Below are 20,600 nucleotides of genomic sequence, written 5' to 3'. Positions count from 1 at the left end.
GTAATGTAAGATAAATGCAGTGCAGGCAGGTAGGTACTTAAGTATACAACCATATTTCGTGGTATGTTTGCCGATCGATCGTTACCAGAGGTCATTGACAGTTAAATTGTATCTGTTTCTAGTAGATACAGCAGTTTTAAACGCCGACATATGCCTTATATCGTCTACTCAACAAAACCTTGATTTCATTATTTTTTTTTGTCTCATAAGTAGTTTCCTTAACAGTGTTTGACACTTATTGTTAAATTATTTATTTATCTGCTTATTTCTATTAAGACCGTTCGATTTTCTACCCATTTAAATGTTTAATGCAGCATTTATAGCATATATTATTATGTGTAAAGTTTAAACAGTAAGAACTTTCCTTGTTATTTCACTTTTATATGTGGAAGCTTGAATTATTGGTCTTCTGCAAACTACCTTTGTATTTATTTGTAATTGAAGCTGTTAGCTCCCTGAAGAAAATAAATAAAATAATAAATATTAATTTCATTTCGAGTAAACATATAATGTTACATATAATGTGGGATGCAGAAATAAAACGGGATATATTAATTATCTTCACTCCTTGTATTTTAATTAATTTTCCAAAAAAACACTTCTTATTTTAATCTTCTAACCTTGACATTAAAGGTAAGGTAAGAAAGTAAAGCCTTTCTTATTTTTTAAACTGCCTTACGTCCCATTCATTAACCATCCTCCATTTATACCATAAACAATCAAATCCCCATTCATTATCCTTCCATAGTATTCTCACTTTCCTACATAATAACAAGTACTTATATCGCAATTGGGTAAGTCATTGGTAATATTGCAAGATGAACTACCAACACCTCACCGAGTTTTCTGAGCCGTATTGCCGTCTATAATGGTCGAGCCAACTGTGTTGGTGAAATTTTTAACTCATTGGTGCAAGTCCTGCGCTGGGGCTAGAACCAGCGGTCCCCGTTTGAGAAACTAGCCGGTGAACCACAGAACTATATAAGAGAATTAAAATAAAGCAGTTTTTTACACTATTGGCCCCGATTTCTACAGATACTAATTTTATTTTAAGTTATACCTGTCATTTTCTTATCCGCCTAAAAGAAAAGGGACGGATGATTGACAGCTCTTAATCTTAGGAAGAACGGAGTAAATGAATGAATAACACGGGCGAACCAAAATGGTACCAGCGGTATGCAAACCGTTTGAGGTGTGCTGTCAACTTAATTCTGTCGGGTTGTTAGCCAATGTTACATTTTTAGCTTAAAATTGACGTGTGTTCCATAAATTTTATGCCTGTCGATTATCCCTCTCTTTCCTTTTCGGTGGATAAGAAAATGATAGGTATAACTTAAAATAAAATTGGATGGTATGTACAGGAATCAGCAACAATTTTAACTGATCTGAAAAATATGTTTTACTCCTTTAAGCCACATCTTCATAGATAGAACTGGTGTTATTATGATTAGTTAGACGTAGTGCGAAACCGAATAGTTCGGGCGAATATAGGGTTCGATGATCAAATGGTCAGTAGAATAATATTCGGATAAATCACTATTGGGCGCATTTCTGCTCAAAGTATGCACCCGATATCATTGAAATACTACAGACGCGACGCGCTTTCATCAAATAACAAAAGCTTTCAGCGACAAATGGTGCATTGCTCTTTGAAAATATATTCCAGCATTACGCGACTTTCAAAGATTTTTCTGCCTCAAACCTTTTATATGCAGAATCAGTTCAGGGTGGGCGTGCTTCGGAAGTGAAGCTGTTGGTCCCGGTTACTATTTACTGATGTGAGTAATCGTTACATGAGCCTTCGGCGGCTCAATCATAACCCTGACACCAGGGTTTATGAGGCTGTTATTCCACCTCACAACCGACACGATAAGAAGAACTTCAGGGTAGCCTTCGAGTTCGAACAGCTCAATAATATGGGCTTATATTATGAAAACCACGTAAGCGTCTTTTTTGATAATCTTTTTGGAAACAATACCTCGTATAGACGCGCTAGTTAACATAGCCTGGTGAGGAGTGGGGATCAAAAGAGGCTCCAAATGGGTCGTGTAATATTAGACACGGTGCTGTTTGCCAGTTCTGTTACTTGAACTTGGCTTGCCATGCTCTTGAGTGTCTAGATTATACTACTTGTAGGGATTGACTTACAACATCAATGTAACAAGCGACGCCCGTCATAAAGGGATATATCCACGTGCGGCTGTCATTGTTCTCGGTTGGCAGAGAGGAAACTGCGGCCATCCATCGGTATCGGATTACGAAACTACGCAACACTTCACATGAGTCGATTTCTAAGTACAGTCATGAGTATCATCCTGTACCCACTTTAGAACCCTATCGCTCTAACATATTTGATAATTAGTGAGACTTACAGTTCAATTTGTCAAAAAAGATAATGTGACATGGTACCATAGTGTATACAATAATGCTCGTGACCGTACATGTTACTACTGCAGGAACTCGTCGTTAACTGTCGCTAGCCGATGTTACTGGAAATCTTATTTGTTATTCGCATAACTAATGCTTGGCAATCATACAAATCAACTAGCGACTCATAACCCTGTTATGCCTTGGTCTATGCACTGAGTTCATTATTATTGTCTTTGTCTTAATGTATGTAAGTACTTAGTTGCATGACAAGGACAATAAATTTATTTTACCGTCTAATGAGTGATATTCCAAATCAAAAGGGCTAAAATCATGACTGTGTAATGATTATCACGTGCTCAACGGACGTGGTGACGGATAATATCGTGAAAGGACACAAAACCCACATAGGATTCGAGAAATGTGTTTTCGAGAGTAGGTATGTAACCTAACCTGTAATTAGGCTGGTTTTAGCTTCGGGAAAGAATAATAATTGTACACAAATTACACTTTGATGTGATTTTAGTCATCCGTGGTACTACTCTATGGATTTTAGTTAACAAAATCAATCCGGAATGAACTTAATTGCAAGAGTCAACGTTTTGCTGTAGAAAATCGCAACAGAATTCGTTTTATTTTTGAGATAAGTAATATTAGGATATTCAGTTTTACAATAAAACAAAAAATAGAAAAAAAGAATACCGATATTAAAAATGTGTCTATTGCTTCTAGGTATGAGCCGCGCGGTGTTTCTTTAGGTACATTGATAAACTTAATAATATCAAGTACACGGGTACGTGGGATCGAACCCTGGGAACACAGGACTGAACCAAACAATGCAATCACGGAAATTCTATGAAATTAACAGCATTAATGAGTGCATTATTAGAAAATTACAGACACTGATCTTAATTATTAGAGTGACTAAGAAGTTTTCAAAATTTTATTTTTACCGTGTGCCGCCGATCGCATAGGTGCGAACGAGACAGAGTCTGCGGGCTCCCCCTTACTCCTTAGTGGCTTTCGGCCACTTTAACTAAATAGTAATCTGTTTCTTGAACTTGGCTTGACACGCTACCGCGTGTCTAGATAATGGCCCCGATTCCTGCAGACACCTCCTAATTTTACTTTAAGTTATACCTGTCATTTTCTTATCCGCCGAAAAGGAAAGGGACGTTTTCTCGACAGCTCTTAATTTTAGGAAGAATGAGTAAATGAATGAATAACCCGGGCAAATCAAAAAGGTATCTCGCTGGTATGCAAATCGTTTGACGTGTGCTGTCAACATAAGTCTGTCAGGTTATTGTCCAATGTAAAATTTTAGACGGTTGTTTTAGATTTGTGCTTAAAATTGACGTGTGTTCCATAAATTTTATGCTTGTCGATTACCCGTCCCTTTCTTTTTCGGCGGATAAGAAAATGACAGATATAACTTAAAATAAAATTAGATGGTGTTTACAGGAATTAGCACCATTGTATTGCTTATTCTATGGCTAAAGTTTGCACCCAGAGGGGGTAAGGTCGGCGCCGGATACGAATTGGTGCGGGGCGGAGAGGTTACCTTTCTATTTTTTTTTATTATTTAATTTGGAGAGCTTACAGCTAAATTTACAATGTTACACACTAACTTCATATCCAAAACCATTAACAAGCTTCCACAGATTGTAAACAAGACACAAAATTTTACAATATTGTTCTAACACCTTATGCAAATGGAAAAGTCCTTAAAATTAAGAATGTCTAAACAATAGAGGAAACGAAGTCTCTAACAAGCTTTTTAGCACCTTGAATGCTGCCAGCAAATAGGTCCAATTTCAAGTCATGACTTAGTTATTAAATAATATGGAACATCGCAGTAAAAAGCTGTTCTTTCTAAAGTTCGTGTGATAGTGAGAGATGTGCAGCAATGAAGGATTTCCAAGCCTCCGACAAGGAACTGTAAGCACAATCCTACCGAGGTGCTGTGGTCTATCGATTATTTCTATACGAAGTATTGTTCTCTATATGTTATGTGTGTTAGGTAGGCGAACTTAATAATATTATACTCGCAGTATGAAAATTCTAAATAAATAGTCACTGTCCTGTATCCTGTGGTTCACCGGCTAGCTTCTTAAACGGGGAGTCCTAGTTCGAACCCCGGTACCGGACTTCTGGCACCAATGAGTTATTAATTAAATTCAAATTCAAAATTCAAATTCAAAATATTTATTTCGGAAACAAGTACATATTTAGTTAGTAACAAAAAGCTTAACCTAGTATTAGTACCAGATTCAAAAGACGAACAACATAAAAATAAACTACAACCAACAACAACCTAAGTGCAGTTTCCGTCCACTTGGGGGCCACATAATGGACATGGAGCTTTCTCCCAAAAAGATGCTGAATCTCTTCGAACGGATCGGTCTAGAGGAGGATTTTTAAATTTAGGGATTTAGATTACAATAGATCTGACAAGATCGCAGTGATCTCGTGGGTTGTATCAGTTCGGTTTGCAAAGTGCAGTTTTCACTAACACAGTTGGCTCGACCATTATCGACGGCGATACGGCTCACCGCCGATCACGTTGGTGTAACTCAGTGAGACGTGGGCAGTTAGTTCATCTTGCGAGGGATGTACCTCTGATTACTACAATTGGGATATAGCCGTGAGCTTTATTATGTTATATTAACACAGTTCCTGGAAAGACAACAGAATGATCCTTCGATTCGCGATGCGGTGGTCGACACTGTTGACCTCTCAGGAACACGCTCGAACCATAAAACGCATTGGACAAGGTGCCGATGAGACGTGCAAGGTTCGATGGCCGACTTGTACCGTGTAAAATTAAAAATAATGCTCAATTACCAACCGATATTGCTTTGTAACGCTCCGTAGTGCGTAGCGAGTGACTCAAGAATAGGACCCTTTGGGTGCCAAGCTGCCCAGGAAATTAGTGAAGGATCCCGACTTTTTGTCACGTAGATAATTAAGTTATCGACAGCTGCGTAAAGAGTAAACAAAACAAATTATACTCGTGACAATATGGTCAATGTGCTTATTGTGGCAGATGGAAATAAAGTTTACCTAGTAGACTTTTACATCTGCTAGACATACACATATCCTATATCCAAATTGGGGTAGTCACAGGTACATCCATGGCAAGATGAACACCGAGCTTTCTTTAGACCTTTAGACAAAGAAAATATATTCAAAGCTCACGTGAGGCTTTCTTTATGTAAAAAAGCTTATTATAAGATTAATGACTACTTAAATGGTAAAAATGTCTGGTATTGAATGTGTTCCTCTAGTTATTAAATAACTTGTAATGTACCCTCATTGATTTAAAAGATGTGTCCGTGATAATTACGTTGAGGAGCTCGGTGGCGCAGCGGTAAACGCGCTCGGTCTGTGATTGTTGAAGTTAAGCAACTTTCGCAAAGGCCGGTCATAGGATGGGTGACCACAAAAAAACGTTTTCATCTCGAGCTCCTCCGTGCTTCGGAAGGCACGTTAAGCCGTTGGTTCCGGCTGCATTAGCAGTCGTTAATAACTATCAATCCGCACTGGGCCCGCGTGATGGGTTAAGGCCCGATCTACCTATTCATCCATAGGGAAGGCCCGTGCCCCAGCAGAGGGGACGTCAATGGGCTGATGATGATGAATTACGTTGAATAAATGATTCTGATTTCTGACCAACGTGATAGGTGGTGAGCTGTATCGCCGTCTATATAACGGTCGAGCCAACTGTGTTAGTAAAAACTGCACGTAAGATAAATTGAATTAACACCTCACTGGTGCAAGTCTCGTACCGGGTTCGAGCCTCGGCCAATCAACCAAGTTCACGTTCACTGATATAGATGGCGCGAAACATCGGTTTGTGTGAGTGATTTCTACAATCGATTATTTTATAATCGATTATTTCAGTCAGAAAAATTGACTCGTAAAAATCGATTAATATTTTTTATTAATCGATTTAAGTAAAAATCGATTATTTATTCACATCCCTAGTTCGAGTCCGCGCTCCCAAATCCTGTGAACATTACCACAGTGACATCTAAATTGTATTTTCATGGAATCTGGACAATAGTAATGAACTTGGCTTGACACGCTACCGCGTGTCTAGATTTAAACTACTATTATACGGGATACATACGATTAATGACTCACACAGAGCCGTTAGAAGTTCTCACAAATATCGCCAAAGCGATAACGAGGGCGATAAGAGTTCGTGTCGACAAAACCGACCAATAACGACCGTTCATTCTTATTTGTCCAGCAGTTAACTCGAACCGATAAGAATAACTTTACTTACTATTAGCACGACTCAGTATTAATGGCATATTCGATATTGTCGACCTTTTGGCTTGTTCCAAAGTTAGCCAATATTACTTCTAATGTTCAGTTGCTTGACAATTTTGGTTTATACAACGTTTTTACTACGGCTAAACCGGTTTGGGATGCAAATAATACTACGTACTTTCATTCAAATCCGCACACACACTAACTCGAAACACATTCTAACATATCTTTATTTATTTATTTATCTAATCAGAAATCAGAATCATTTATTCAACGTAATTATCATGGATAAACTTGTTGAAGGTAAATGTAACATTTTTGAATTTAGGTCATTTCGCAAGGTGTTATGGCTGAGGAGAAGAAATGACAAGAAACTACAACAGCAACACATCTTTTAAAAACCAATGAGGATATACTTACATTACAAGTTATTTAATAACTAGAGGAACATAAATAATTATGTATGATTATTTATTTGATTTTTTTTCTGTTTTTTTTTTCGACTGTTTTTTTTTTCTATTTATTTTCCTGTCTGTTCGGCCTGTGCCCAGCAGTGTATAGGATGTTTATGTTTTTTTTTTATCTGATTATTTTATATGCATTATTTTGTAATTACGTATTGTTGTATTTCTTCCAGGTATAGTACTACAGCTACTGCACACATACACGTTTTTAATGTATGTTTTTGTATACTACCTTTCATAGTTTAAGTATATAATGGCCCCGATTCCTGGAGACACCGCCTAATTTTATTTTAAGTTATATCCGTCATTTTCATATCCGTCGAAAAGGAAAGGGACGGATGATTCACAGCTCTTAACTTTAGGAAGAATGAGTAAATTAATGTGTCGGGTTATTGACTGACGTAAAATTTTTAGACGGTTGGTTTAGATTTGTGCTTAAAATTGACGTGTGTTCCATAAATTTTATGCTTGTCGATTACCCGTCCCTTTCCTTTTCGGCGGATAAGAAAATGACAGATATAACTTAAAATAAAATTAGATGATATTTACAGGAATTAGCACCATTATAGGATGTATTTAATATACTTAGCCGATGTCTTATTTGTGGGAGACACGATTTCTATACCTAAATAAAATGATTCTATTCTATTCTATTCTATTCTATTCTATTTCCGTCCCTAACCTAGCAGGGTCCACAGAATACCAGCGTCGTGGCTCGCGCCGCGGCTTATGCAAAGTGAGGCCCTTTTATAAAGGACACCACCATTGTTGACAAGTCCATACACAAAATTATAATTTGTCATAATGTTTACTCTCTATTTATTTGTACTCTGTAGTGTAAGTTGTTTTTTCTTGGGTGTTTTTATTGTAAGTTATGTGTTATTCCGTGCATTGTTTTATATTTGTTACTGTGGTGTCCCCTTGAATTGTAGCGTTGACAGCGACTCTCCGAACGGCGAATCCCGCTACGGCGAGTGCTTTCTTTCTTCTTCTTTTTAACTTTTAACCCTTCTTATAGTTAAATAAAGAAAAAGAAAAGAAAGAAAGAAAGAATTTATTATTAGAGGAATAATCGTGCTGATTCCCGTACCTATACAACAGTGACAATAGTGACTGATCCACACTCAAAATTTTATGTTTTTAAACATTAATGATTAAAGGTGACAGAGACGTGACAAATTGTGAGACTTAACTTATGGAATATTCCATAACAAAATGGAGCGTACTTAGTTATGTTTAGTTACATTCACCATTTCGTCGAAATGTTTAAAAAACAATCGGGGACACTATGAGAATTTTCAACCCAGTAAGAGCCCTTAGCGCTCCCCATTAGAGGATTGATTTGGCTACATAATTTTATTTTAACTTATACTGTCATTTTTTTATCCGCCGAAAAGGAAAGGGACGGGTGATCGACAGGCATAAAATTTATGGAACACACGTCAATTTTAAGAAGAAATTTCAAAAGCCCTTCAAACGGGTTTCGTATCAGCGAGATGCCTATTTTATTCGGCCGGGTTATTCACACTTCACTCATTCATTTTATAATTAACAATTCGCACATCTAGTTCTTTAAAGTCATAAATGTAATTTTTTTAATTTTACAGTAGAGCGCTTTAACGATTTTTGTTTTGCCATATCTACGTTAATTACTAAGTTAACTCAATTTCAGATTTTTTGACATTTATGACTTTTAAGAACTAGATGTGCGAATTGTCAATCACCCGTCCCTTTCCTTTTCGACGGATACAGGAATCGGGGCCAATACTTGTTGTCTTTACGTGTAAATAAAACGCACGTGACGACGCTAATATGTGCATGCACGTCAAGAGTGTTGTATGTTTGAAATAATCGCGCGACGCACACTGCTCTACGCGTTATGTACCTACTTACTGCGTTCCCAACCAAGGAGGCGTAAAGATCGATCGCATATATACAGGATGTTGACATCAAGTGGAATTTTCCGTCGCTAAAGTATGGAACTAAAAATAATTAAAAAATGAATTTTGCAACGGAAAATTCCACTTGATATTCACAGAATCATGGTCTGAACCATCCCCCTTAGTATTCGTTACGGTGTCACTAACACCCTGTATATAGGTACATATAAGTATTATGCCTAAATAATGTCATCACCTTTAGATGTGACTGCCTTGATTGACAATAATAACGGAATTAGTCCAATGAGCAAAATTAGCACGGCTGAGGTCATCTGAGACCTAATCGAATTAATTAATTAGTTCAGGCATACCAACACTGCATTCCTGGCGAATCCGTTGTGTATTAAGTACTACCTAGTCAGTCTTTTAGATTGAGAGTAAATTAAAATTCTGAACTAAAATAAAAAGACAAGAGTTATATAGATGGAGATGTCCTTCATCAACACCATCAGCTCATTAATGTCCCCACTGCTGGGGCACGGGCCTTCCCTATGGATGGATAGGGAGATCGGGCCTTAAACCATCACGTGGGCCCAGTGCGGATTGATGGTTATTAACGACTGCTAATGCAGCCGGGACCAACGGCTTAACGTGCCTTCTGAAGCACGGAGGAGCTCGAGATGAAAACTTTTTTCTTGTGGTCACCCATCCTATGACCGGCCTTTGCGAAAGTTGCTTTACTTCAACAAACGCAGACCGAGCGCGTTAACCGCTGCGCCACCGAGCTCCTCATCCTTAGAAAATGTCCAAGATGTCCTTAGAAAAGGTTTAATACGATCTACTCTGAACCGCCCCGTGCGTGTATGATGCGATTGATGAATGTGGAGGAAGCAAGAGAAGTGTGTCAGGATCGAAGCAAATGGAATTCTATAGTCTCTGCTTACCCCGGTGGGAAATAGGCGTGAGTTTATGTATGTATGTATGTTGTATATAAGGCGACTTACGTACAGGCCGGCAACCACAAGATGAGGAAAATATGCAAAGATCAAAGATGGCGGGTGTGAAGTAGCAAACAAATAAATACATATATAAGAACTTTAAAAAGTACTTACTACCTAATCTTCTTCTTATCGTGTGGGTTATGAGGTGGATTACCAACCACATCAACCCGGGTTTCAGAGTTATTACTGAGTCGCCAAAGGCCCCTGACATGGCTCATGTAACTACTACATACATACATCAGTACATAGTAACCGGGACCAACAGCTTAACGTACCTTCCGAAGCACGGACCATCTTACTGTCGGACAATCAGCCTGCAATGTCCTAACCAAACTAGGGATCACAAAGTGATTTTTATGTCTTTTATTCTTATATCGTTTTTTTTTTAAGAACGTCTAGAGCCCTGTGCCGAGGTTTTTCTGGCAGCTTATTTTCCCCGGCTATACAGGTTGTGAGAAGTTGCAGTAGTTTTAGGCGGGTGACATGTTTGTTATGTAAAAATTGACGATTTAAAGTGTAACTATGTTACCTACTGAATAAAGATATATTTTAATTTGTCCCCACCGGGATTCGAACCCTGGACCTCCGGATCATGAGACCAACGCTCAACCACTGGACCACAGAGGCCGTTCACGAGTAAACTAATAAATGTTTCTATCATTCTTTCAACCTGTATTGATACAGATTCGAGAATGATACCTGTAATATTTTTATACAATTTGTAACATCAATATTTGATGCGCATATGATGTGCCGTGCCCAAAGTGGGAATATTCCCATTGTAAAAACTCTTTAATAGTAAGAACACTGGCTGTTTTCTTTTTCAAATTGTTACGTATAGTACGTACTTATTTGTTTAAAATTGTTATGCACGTTTCCGTAGCAGTGAGACTAGCGTAACGATTCGATAAAATTAAATCAATTTTTGATTTTGAGCGTAACCGACGCGGCTATGAGAATTATTAACCTGTTTACTTATAATAATAATTAACTATTTCAAAAGCTTGTTTACAAAGTTTTATATCTGGGGGGTTAAAATGGCCACATCGATGCAATTCATCTGAGAAGGCAATATTGCAATTTGATTTGATTTGAATTTTGCTTTCTTAGATGAATTGCTAAGATGAATTTCTTGGATAAAATGACCACATCGAAGTAATTCATCTAAGAAAGCATTATTGCAATTAGATTTGAATATTGCTTTCTTAGATGAAATGCTTCGATGTGGCTATTTTAACCCCCCTGAATTTGTTTCATTGTTTGTGTTTTCTGGTCAATTAATGATACATACATACATAAATAAATTCACGCCTATTTCCCACCGGGGTAAGCAGAGACTATAGAATTCCATTTGCTTCGATCCTGACACACTTCTCTCAATTAATGATAAAATCAGATTATTGTTTCAAAATTAGAATAGTGTAAGTATTTTATTAATGCCATATGATATTTTTATTTTTGATAACTATTTCAATTGCAGAATTTAAACGAAGCACATGCCACTTACGCATGTATAGATAGGTATGTACTTATAGCTTTTTTCTTATTCATGAATTTAAAATTGGAATTTTAATTCGAACACTGATACTCGCTATAATTTTATGGCCATATTCACATTAAAAAGCAAGTAAAATAGAGTCGACATCCTTCTATTGTATTTTGATGAGGTCATAGGCCGCCCTACCCTACTAGGGCCATTTAAGACACTATTACGAAAGCGCACGGGGTGTGACGGCGCGTGTGAACGGACCATGGGAACAGACGCGATGAGTCGAGTGTATGAACCCAGCTTTTTGTTGCTACCTGCTGCTTTAGGGTTGACAGATTGTCGGAATTTTACGGGATAGGGTATTTGACAACCTAGTCTTCTAAGAACACCACATTTTTACAAAAGAAAAATGGTAGTTTTGTATGATTGGGCTTCTTTAAATAATGCGATTTTAAATACATAGATCTCTCTCTCTCTCTATTTAAGAGCTGCGCTCTTGTCGGTGGAGTAATCGCCATTCCTCTCTTCTTCCCGCCAAAACCTTCACCTCCCGATACGACACGACCTGCACCTTCTCTTTTATTTGTTTCATAAATGTTATCCTAGGTCTACCCCTTCCTCTCTTCCCTTCAATTTTTCCTTCTATAAAAAAAATCTTCTATAAATACATAGATACGTTGTAAAAATGCCGGTCGATACATTTAAAAAGTAAGTATTAAAAAGACAATAGTACATGTCTGATATTTCATGATAAGCTTTAAATATTGTTTAGATTCTACAATATAGGTACCTATAACAAAAATAATTTAAACAATATCCTTCTACATTTGTGTTAATATTTATTTTAATAATTTATTGTATTTAACATAAGTACGTAAGACAACATGAAGAGAGACACAAGGCACAACTTATTAATAACTAATTCCAGGTTTTAGTGGGTTCGGTAGTTTCAGAGACTGTTAGAGAAATACCCCCCTCCTCCTCCCCCAACCCCTTATAATAATATTAAATATTGATAATAGTTTCAATGAGCCAACCCTAGAGTTATCGCAGGAATGCAAGGATGGAGAGGAATGCTCCATCTTGCTATGATAAAGAACAGGGGTTTCATTTCTCAAGACGTAACTGCTATGACGATAATTAATAAAATACCCACAAAAGCATTTAAATGTCTAATTAATTATTCTTCATAAACAACCGTTAATTTATTTTTTATCATTTCGCCTTAAGGTTGAGTTGGTACTTAGGTACGCCATATAACTTTCTCTCTTTTTTACCACCTGCGTTAGACCAAAAGACTGAGTTGACCCATTCGATAAAATATTGTAACTATTTACAATAACAACAGCATAAGCTCGCGACTGTATCTCAATGGGGTAGTCAGACGTACCTACATCCATCGTAAAATTATCTATATGCCCACACCAAGCTTGTAACTATCTATTTAAAAATGATTTAAAAATAAAAATCTTGATTGTAAACCTGCTTTATTTATTTTACAAAAATTGTGTCTGTCTTGTCTTGTTTTTAGATGTAGTGACGCGTTACAAAAATTTGCAAAATAAAGTACTCACATAAAAGACAGAGTGGGTTTAAAACTGCGATAATTTATCGGGGTTTCAGAACCCTAACTCTAATTCTTAAACTCTAACAACTTTTAAATTCTACTTCAGCTCTAACAACTTAAACTCTAACACTCATCTTGCAATTTTTTTTTAATTAAAATATTTGAAATTGTTACAGAGCGACATAGGCAGTAGTAACTAAGCTCTTTAAATTAAGATTTAAAAAAAAATGAGAAATTAAAATATAGTAAAGAAAAAAGACAGCTGTTGGGCGCCATTTGCATTTCGTAAATAGCTTGCAGGTGGTCGTGCGCATGTGCTTCCACGTGCCATGCGTAGTACTTATTACTTATTGCAAATTCTTTCATCTCACTTAATATGGACATAGAATTTAAATTGTCATCAACATTTTAATCTATGAATGTCAAAAAACTTATTAACGACTAACGGACTTCTACTGAACTTCTAGATCATCAATTATGCAGCTGCTGTATTCATAGAGCAACCTTGGCTGTATTATTCTGTGACATTTCGAGAAAAATATTTTTTTATTTTAAAACATTTTAATGCAAAATTCTTTAACGGTACTTACTTTTTAATTGCTGTTTATATTAGGCCATTGTGTAAATGTTTATTAGCCTTTAACAAATTACACCTTGATACCCTTACTTCGCTGAATATATTTTTAACTTACACCTTTTAACTTTTTAATAATACTTAAATAAAAAACTGTGTATGGCTCATCACATTCTGTCCAGCCACACTACTTTAGATTGACATTTTAGATAGTAGGTACCAACTTACTTTATTCGCAGTTTGCCATAAGGATACTTAGTATACTCGCAGTTTGTCATGAGGCAAAATTGGATCGTGTACCTACTAGTTTCAAGATAAATTATGTACTAAATAAGACAGATCTACCACTAACGAAAAAAAAAATGTTTGGTGAGGCGAGCTGATTGGCCGCCTCTATGGCTAGAGTAATCTGGTCGTCCGGATCTACCGAGACTATCGATCATCACCTTGCAAGCAATATATTACTACTGTCATTATGTTATAAAATGTAGGTTCCTATTCAAGTATATGTATGGTTGTTAGTGGGATGCGACCATGGCCATAAATGCACTATGATGCAATATCTATGAATAGCTAATTTACATTTGCTTAGATGTTTGAAATTGATTCTTATGTGATTTTGTATTTGAACAGTGAGGCTGCTTTTCCGACAGAGCTGTGCGAGGTAGGTAGCTAAGCGGTGTGCGAGGAAAAAAACCACCAATAGAATCACTTCATTTTCCTAGCCTCGCTCAGCTCAGCTCTGGTGGAAAAGGGTTTAGCGAAGCGAGGTCATGCTACAATCAAAACAAGCGAGAAATGTGTGGGAAGGATGTGTTGCGACGGATGTGTTGCGAGGAATTTGTTGCGAGAAATGTGCTGCGAGGAATATGTTGCGAGGTTTGCGACGATTTCACAGCTTCGCACCGCACATTTGCGCTTTTTGCAGCTCCGCTACACTTTATCGTGCGAGACATGTACCTCGCACAGCTCTGGTGGAAACCCCTACACATTTCCACAGCACAGCTACACATCCTCGTACGACACATTTTACTCGCAAAGCTCTGGTGGAAAAGCACCTTAGATCGCTTTTTAATGATTATCACGTGCTCAGCGGGCTGTCGTAGTTACCTGTTTGCAGGAGTAGTAGTAATTGAGAGAGCGGGGTTGAACCGGCGACAGAGGTTGTCATACAAAATGCGATAGTGCCTTTCCAACCTCTTTCTTCTATTCTGTGGCTAATAACACATCGAAAGAGCGGAATAACCATATACAGGGTGTTTGTAACATCGTAACGAACACTAAGGGGGATGATTCAGACCATGATTTTGAGTTAATGCCAAGTAAAATTTTCCGACGCAAAATTCATGTTTTTTTCTTTAGGTTTTAAATTGTTTTAAATTCTATACTTTTGCGATAGAAAATTCCACTTATTATCAACTCAGAATCATGGTCTGAATCATCCCTCAAAGTTTTCGTGCATTTTATACCTAAACCATCGGACCCGATGGATCGGATAGTGTAATAGGGCCTTGACTCTTAGTTCCAAATAACAATAAACTGACACAAACAGTTTCCATGTCCATCCATCCGTAACTAATATTATAAATGGGAAAGTTTGTGTGTATGTTTGTTTGTCCGTCTTTCACGGCAAAAGGGAGCGACAGATTGACGTGATTTTTTAAATGGAGACAGTTAAAGGTATGGAGAGTAACATAGTCTATATTTTGTCTCTTTCTAACCTCTCACTTCCCTAATATGGGGGGGGGGTGAAAGTTTGTATGGAGCGTTCCGCAATTTGCCAAGTAGAAAAATAAAAATTGGTAAGCGGACTTTTTGTGACTAACAAAAAAATCTTGCATCTTTTTTTTGTAGAAATCCTGCAACCCCTTCAAAGAGGAGGTAAAATTATACTATATGGGACTTTTCGCAGTTTTCTAGGTAGGATGCTAATGGTACATAAGGAAAGAGTAACCGTGTTACCCCGAATTTATCGCGAGCGAAGCCGCGGGCGTAAGATAGTTAGAAGAGAGATAAGAGGTCAGTAAGGCGATAAAGAAGTCATCTTTATCAACCTTGACTTCTGGCCAAAATGATCGTTAACATGTAGCACAATTAATACATACAAGTATGTATACTTAAATAAGATTATGCTTTATAACTTACTTGAGTACCGCGCTTGTTTTCGAGTTATAACATAGAATAAACAAATACTACATAGTTATAGTCTAAGAGCCAGCGGTCGCCGGACCTTCGTTATATAAAAGACAGTTTCTGTGCGCATAGTCACCACACACGTAGCAACGATCGGCGGCAATTAAGAATTTTGGATCACCGTGGCTTTCGCAGACTTATACACTTAACATTATACATTATAAGTATACACTTAACATATACATTATATACACTTAACATAATATACGTTATACACTTGACATACATATATATACGTTATATTAGTCCTCTTTGTCGTATCCGACAACAGCGACCTCAGTCTCTTCTCTCGTGCGCTCAAATGTGACTGGCAAAGCCAAACTTCGTTTTGAACACACTTAACATAAAATGAGTACAAAACACCGGCCTCGTTGCTCTAAAGCAATTTCTTCCAGGCGACTAGTGTCACAGTCTAAATAGCCCAACAAACTTGTCCACTCTACAATATACGACTCGCCTTACTTATTTTGACTATCTTTTAGTGAACGTGCCAGTTTGCTATCAAACCAAATAATCTTGTAAAATTGTGATTTCTCGGAATCAAGACGACCGCGTTCCACTGTTTTCTTAGTACAATAACAGTTGGCAATTGTCATGAGTTCGTCGCACTTCTTTGTCGCTAAAAACAGATCTGGAGGTTAAAATGGCCATATCGAAGCAATTCATCTAAGAAACCAATATTGCTATTTGACATTTGTTTGCATTGCGCACTTACTTTTACTTTTACTTACTCAGGTAACGACTACGTACTTACATCAGTAAGTAGTAAGCGGGACCAACGGCTTAACATGCCTTCCGAAGCACGGATCATCTTAGTTTTGGACAATCAATACTGATTTACCATAAACGTAGCGCGGAACCAGATAGTTCGGCCGAATATTCGGTTCGGTGATAGTCAAACCGAATAATATTCGGTATTCGGTTTAATCACTATTCGGAGCATGTCGAAATAAGATATTTTCCCAAAGTTCAATTTGAACTCATTCGTCGTCGTTCGGCTAAATCATTATTCTTCTAAAATACAGCACTTATTTTTAAATTGTATACTCTCGGCCACTCAGAAATGGCTCGCAAAGAGTAAGTAACTACTTCTAAAAGAGTTTATTGAACGAATGACTCATAATCATCGTAGTACCTACCTATAAGTGGACAGCTCTAAGGCACATGTTCCATCGCCAACTATGAGCGAGAACTGCGAGAAGCGAGTTTTTTGAAGAGTTCCGCTCTTGTTGGTCGAGTAATCGCCATTCCCCTCTTCTTCCCGCCAAATCCTTCACTTCCTCATACAATACGACTTGCACCTTCTCTTCTATTACCTTATTTTTTTCCTTCTATGATGTTTTTTTATAAACGAATCATGTCGTATCAAATGGCCAATATTATAGTTGTTTTTGACATTATACCTTTTTATTTATATTTTCCTCAGATGGCTTTTAATACGTGGCCGAATAGACGAGGAGTACTGAGTGCTGCAAATTTAAGACCTGGCCCGGGTGAGCGCGAACGTCGGCTCAGAGTTGGCATTACCCGAGCAGGCCGATAGCGATAAGCTCTGAATGAGGGAAAACGTCAGGAACGCCGATAAGGTCGGTGTAGGGGTCCGTGTTTGTTGTCACGAGCTGACTGGCCTCCTAGAGCCGAGAGTAATCGGACCGTCAGGATCGTCATTACGTTCTTCGGAGGAACGAGAAGCGAGTGCGTAGTTCCAATAGTTTGTCACTAGGCTATAAGAGAGTTAACACGCACCACTCGCTTCGGAGGCTGCGCAAACCTGAGTTCCGTCTGAACGCCGAGCGAGCATCGTTGAGCGAGTATGGCTAAGCGAGTTAGTTAACTCTGTGAAATAGAATTTAAATTTAAGTATATAACTCCGCACACTATTGTAAAAACCTTTAGAGAAATCAAAGTAAAAAAAAAACAAAGGACTAGTTTGGGATGAGTGTGAAAGCCTTTACAGCCGTCATTGATACACTAGCTCCATATCTAGCTGTTACTTTCAATATGTGTATTGACAAGGGTATGTTTCCTGATTTGATGAAGCAAAGTAAAGTTGTACCGTTATATAAATCCGGTGACAAAAAAGATCCTGGAAATTATAGAGTTTTATCTTTTCTAAGCAAATTTTTGATAGCTCTTGTTACTGCAGCGAGGACGAGAGCGTTCTCTTCGGCAGTGTGCATGAATTATCAACTTATAAATGTCTTTTCCTGACGCGGGATTTTTATTCCTTTCTCGAGAGAGAAAATATAGTCTATAGTTAATCGCTTCCTCGAGGCGGTGGGACAAATGCCCAATAGGCGATTGATTCTCGTAGTACACTCGTATAACTTCCTACACCCGCATTGTGTTATAACACTATAAACTGAGGGCTCTTTGAGTAACTCAGTTTCTATCATGCAAGATCGATGGAAATCCTATCCTTTGATTGACTTGGGCGGGGGGTTAAAATGGCCACGTTAAAGCAATTCATTTTGACATTGATATTTGCGCATATAAAAGTAAATGCGCAATGCAAACAAATTTCGAATAGCAATATTGCTTTTTAGATGAATTACTTCGATGTGCCCCCAGAACTTCAATAAATAGGTAAGTACTTCTTTTTTCAAATGGGTTTCTATCAGGGTCTATATGACGACCGGTTGCCATACTTACGAGCAAAATCTTAGGAAATAGAAAAGACACGATTAGAATTCTGACATGCATCGATGTACCTACGAGTATAATGGTGTCGATTCATCACTAACTTAATTTGACTTAATTTGACAGAACTAAAAGAACCTCCTTCTCTTTCTTGTACATATTGTTAGTGAAGGAGGACACAAATGTACCGAAGAGCTGTCAAACTAAAATTAGACCCAATAGACACCAATATGTTATGAGTACTATAGGTAACACTCTGCACCTATGTCTTAGGGTCATTAGGGCTTATAAAGTAACTTATGCCATACCTAAGTAATCTAATATTACCTCGGTTACGTCAAGGCTGTTTATTCTATGGTAAAGATAAGAATTTTCTTTGTCACTTCACAAGAAAATTGTGAGCGTGATAAAACAGAATAGCAGCAGCATGAGTAAGGTAGTGAAATATAGGCATGACTAAGCTGCTCTACTTCAAATCTCAAACAAAAGCAAGTAAAAAAATGTCTACCTAGATTGCATTGAAATAGTTTTAGAGAACGTTTCCAGACTTCTCCCCTTCATTTTGGACAGCAGTCATGCAATTTTTCAATCAAATTCATATCGGCGATGTTCGTGTCTCCACGCAATTAGGCTGGCAACAATGCAATGGATTTAGATGCGATGTGGTCGGTCACTTAGCTTGTCTTAGTATGTTTAATATTCTTCACAAAAATTTAGTCTGTCTCTTTCATTAACGACATTTATTTAACAAAGCAACATCTGTTTCTTTACCTCAAACACTTTGCGCTTGCGACACTGTAGGTAGGTACTCCCTAAGTATTAAGATCACTTATTCTTAACTATTTGTTAGGTATAATATAAATACGCTCAGCACTATCAATGAAATCAAAAACAGTAGTTACCTACATAATAAAAATAATAATTATTGAAGTAGCTAACTACTTAGTAGGCACCTACTTACCTACTTATATAAAAATAAAAAGATTTAAACGATAGATAGGTAATCAACTCACCGTTAAGTATGAATCTGTGTCTGTCATTCAGAAGCTCCTTAAACAGCTTCGGGCATTCCTTCTCCATCACGGAACACAAGTCACTCAACTTGGCACCATTGTGTTTACTAACAACTTCCACGAAATAATTACATTTGTCTGAGTCAGCAGCGCCAGTTATCAGCTCAAGGTCACTCAGGCTAAAAAGGCCTTTTTTAACTAAAACGTCCAGTATATTTGTATCGCTAAGCTCTCGGAGGAGCGTAACTTTGTGTCGTATGAGGCCGGCACATACGTCGCCGGCCGCTGCCATCGTTCAACTAACTAAACGGAAGAAAAAAGGCTGCCATTGAATCGGCCCATTCAAAGTGAGAACAGATGCAAGCGAACGTGCTCGCGCGCTGCCGCCTGCGCCTGCGCCGCGCCGCCGCTTTGTGAGTTTGAACCCGAGGCGGCTGCTCCACTATACGACCACATGGCTTGTGTTCGAGGCCCCTTTATGACTTTTTACCTCCAACTACTTGGAGACAGTTCTCAGGTTACCATTTTATAAACATAGCGCCGCGCCGCGCCGCCGTGATCTACATCACTTCTCGGATCTCGCTAACAAAGCTTTGTTATCAGAAAACAATAATCTCTGATGACTGTCGTGTATGCATGCACTCATCAGCATTAATAATAAATAAGTAGGTAATTGTTATTATAACTCTTAATTTTAATCTTGTGAAATATGTGCGTAGGTACCTATCTATCTACCCAACTATAAATATACATATAAACTACGTTTAGACTGCCCAGATTTCTGTAGGACATAGTTGGGCTTTATAAGCTTAAAATAAAATATAAGAATGGGCACAGCAGCCGTAAGTCGTTATACATAATGTGCAGCAATAGATTTTGAAATCCTTTGATTTAATACTCACCTCGAAGGAGATCCCAGATTTCTAGATGCAAATACCTAGTTTGTATTTTATAAATACATTTTACCATAGATTCGTAGTCGTAGGACTACTTTAAAATAATGTTCCTAAAGATTTTTAAATAGTACCTACGCACGCATAAAATTAAAAGAAAACAATTTAAGAATGGATTTCGCTTTTGTTAAAATCAATGTAAGTCGCGCTTATTATTTTATAAAGTTTTCTAAATAAATCC

At 37.6% G+C, this 20,600-nt stretch overlaps 1 protein-coding gene across 5 annotated transcripts in view; it reads right to left on the bottom strand.

Annotated features, from left to right (window-relative positions):
- Positions 1-19,861, bottom strand: part of LOC126380281 (tight junction protein ZO-1-like) — a 134,795-nt gene extending 114,934 nt beyond the window's left edge. For 2 of the 5 annotated variants that reach the window (XM_050029562.1, XM_050029563.1), the window contains exon 1: positions 19,467-19,860. In XM_050029562.1, coding sequence (XP_049885519.1) covers positions 19,467-19,758 — 292 coding nt within the window. In that variant the 5' untranslated portion in view covers positions 19,759-19,860. Of the gene's footprint in view, positions 1-19,466 lie in introns of all 5 variants that reach the window. The other 3 variants (XM_050029569.1, XM_050029568.1, XM_050029564.1) reach the window with 2 other exon arrangements.
- Between the last annotated feature and the right edge of the window lie 739 nt (positions 19,862-20,600).

Source organism: Pectinophora gossypiella, chromosome Z (genome assembly GCF_024362695.1).
Source record: "Pectinophora gossypiella chromosome Z, ilPecGoss1.1, whole genome shotgun sequence".
Lineage (NCBI taxonomy): Eukaryota > Metazoa > Arthropoda > Insecta > Lepidoptera > Gelechiidae > Pectinophora > Pectinophora gossypiella.
The sequence above is the reverse complement of the archived record's forward strand: the minus strand, read 5'-3'. Positions and strand labels throughout refer to the sequence as shown.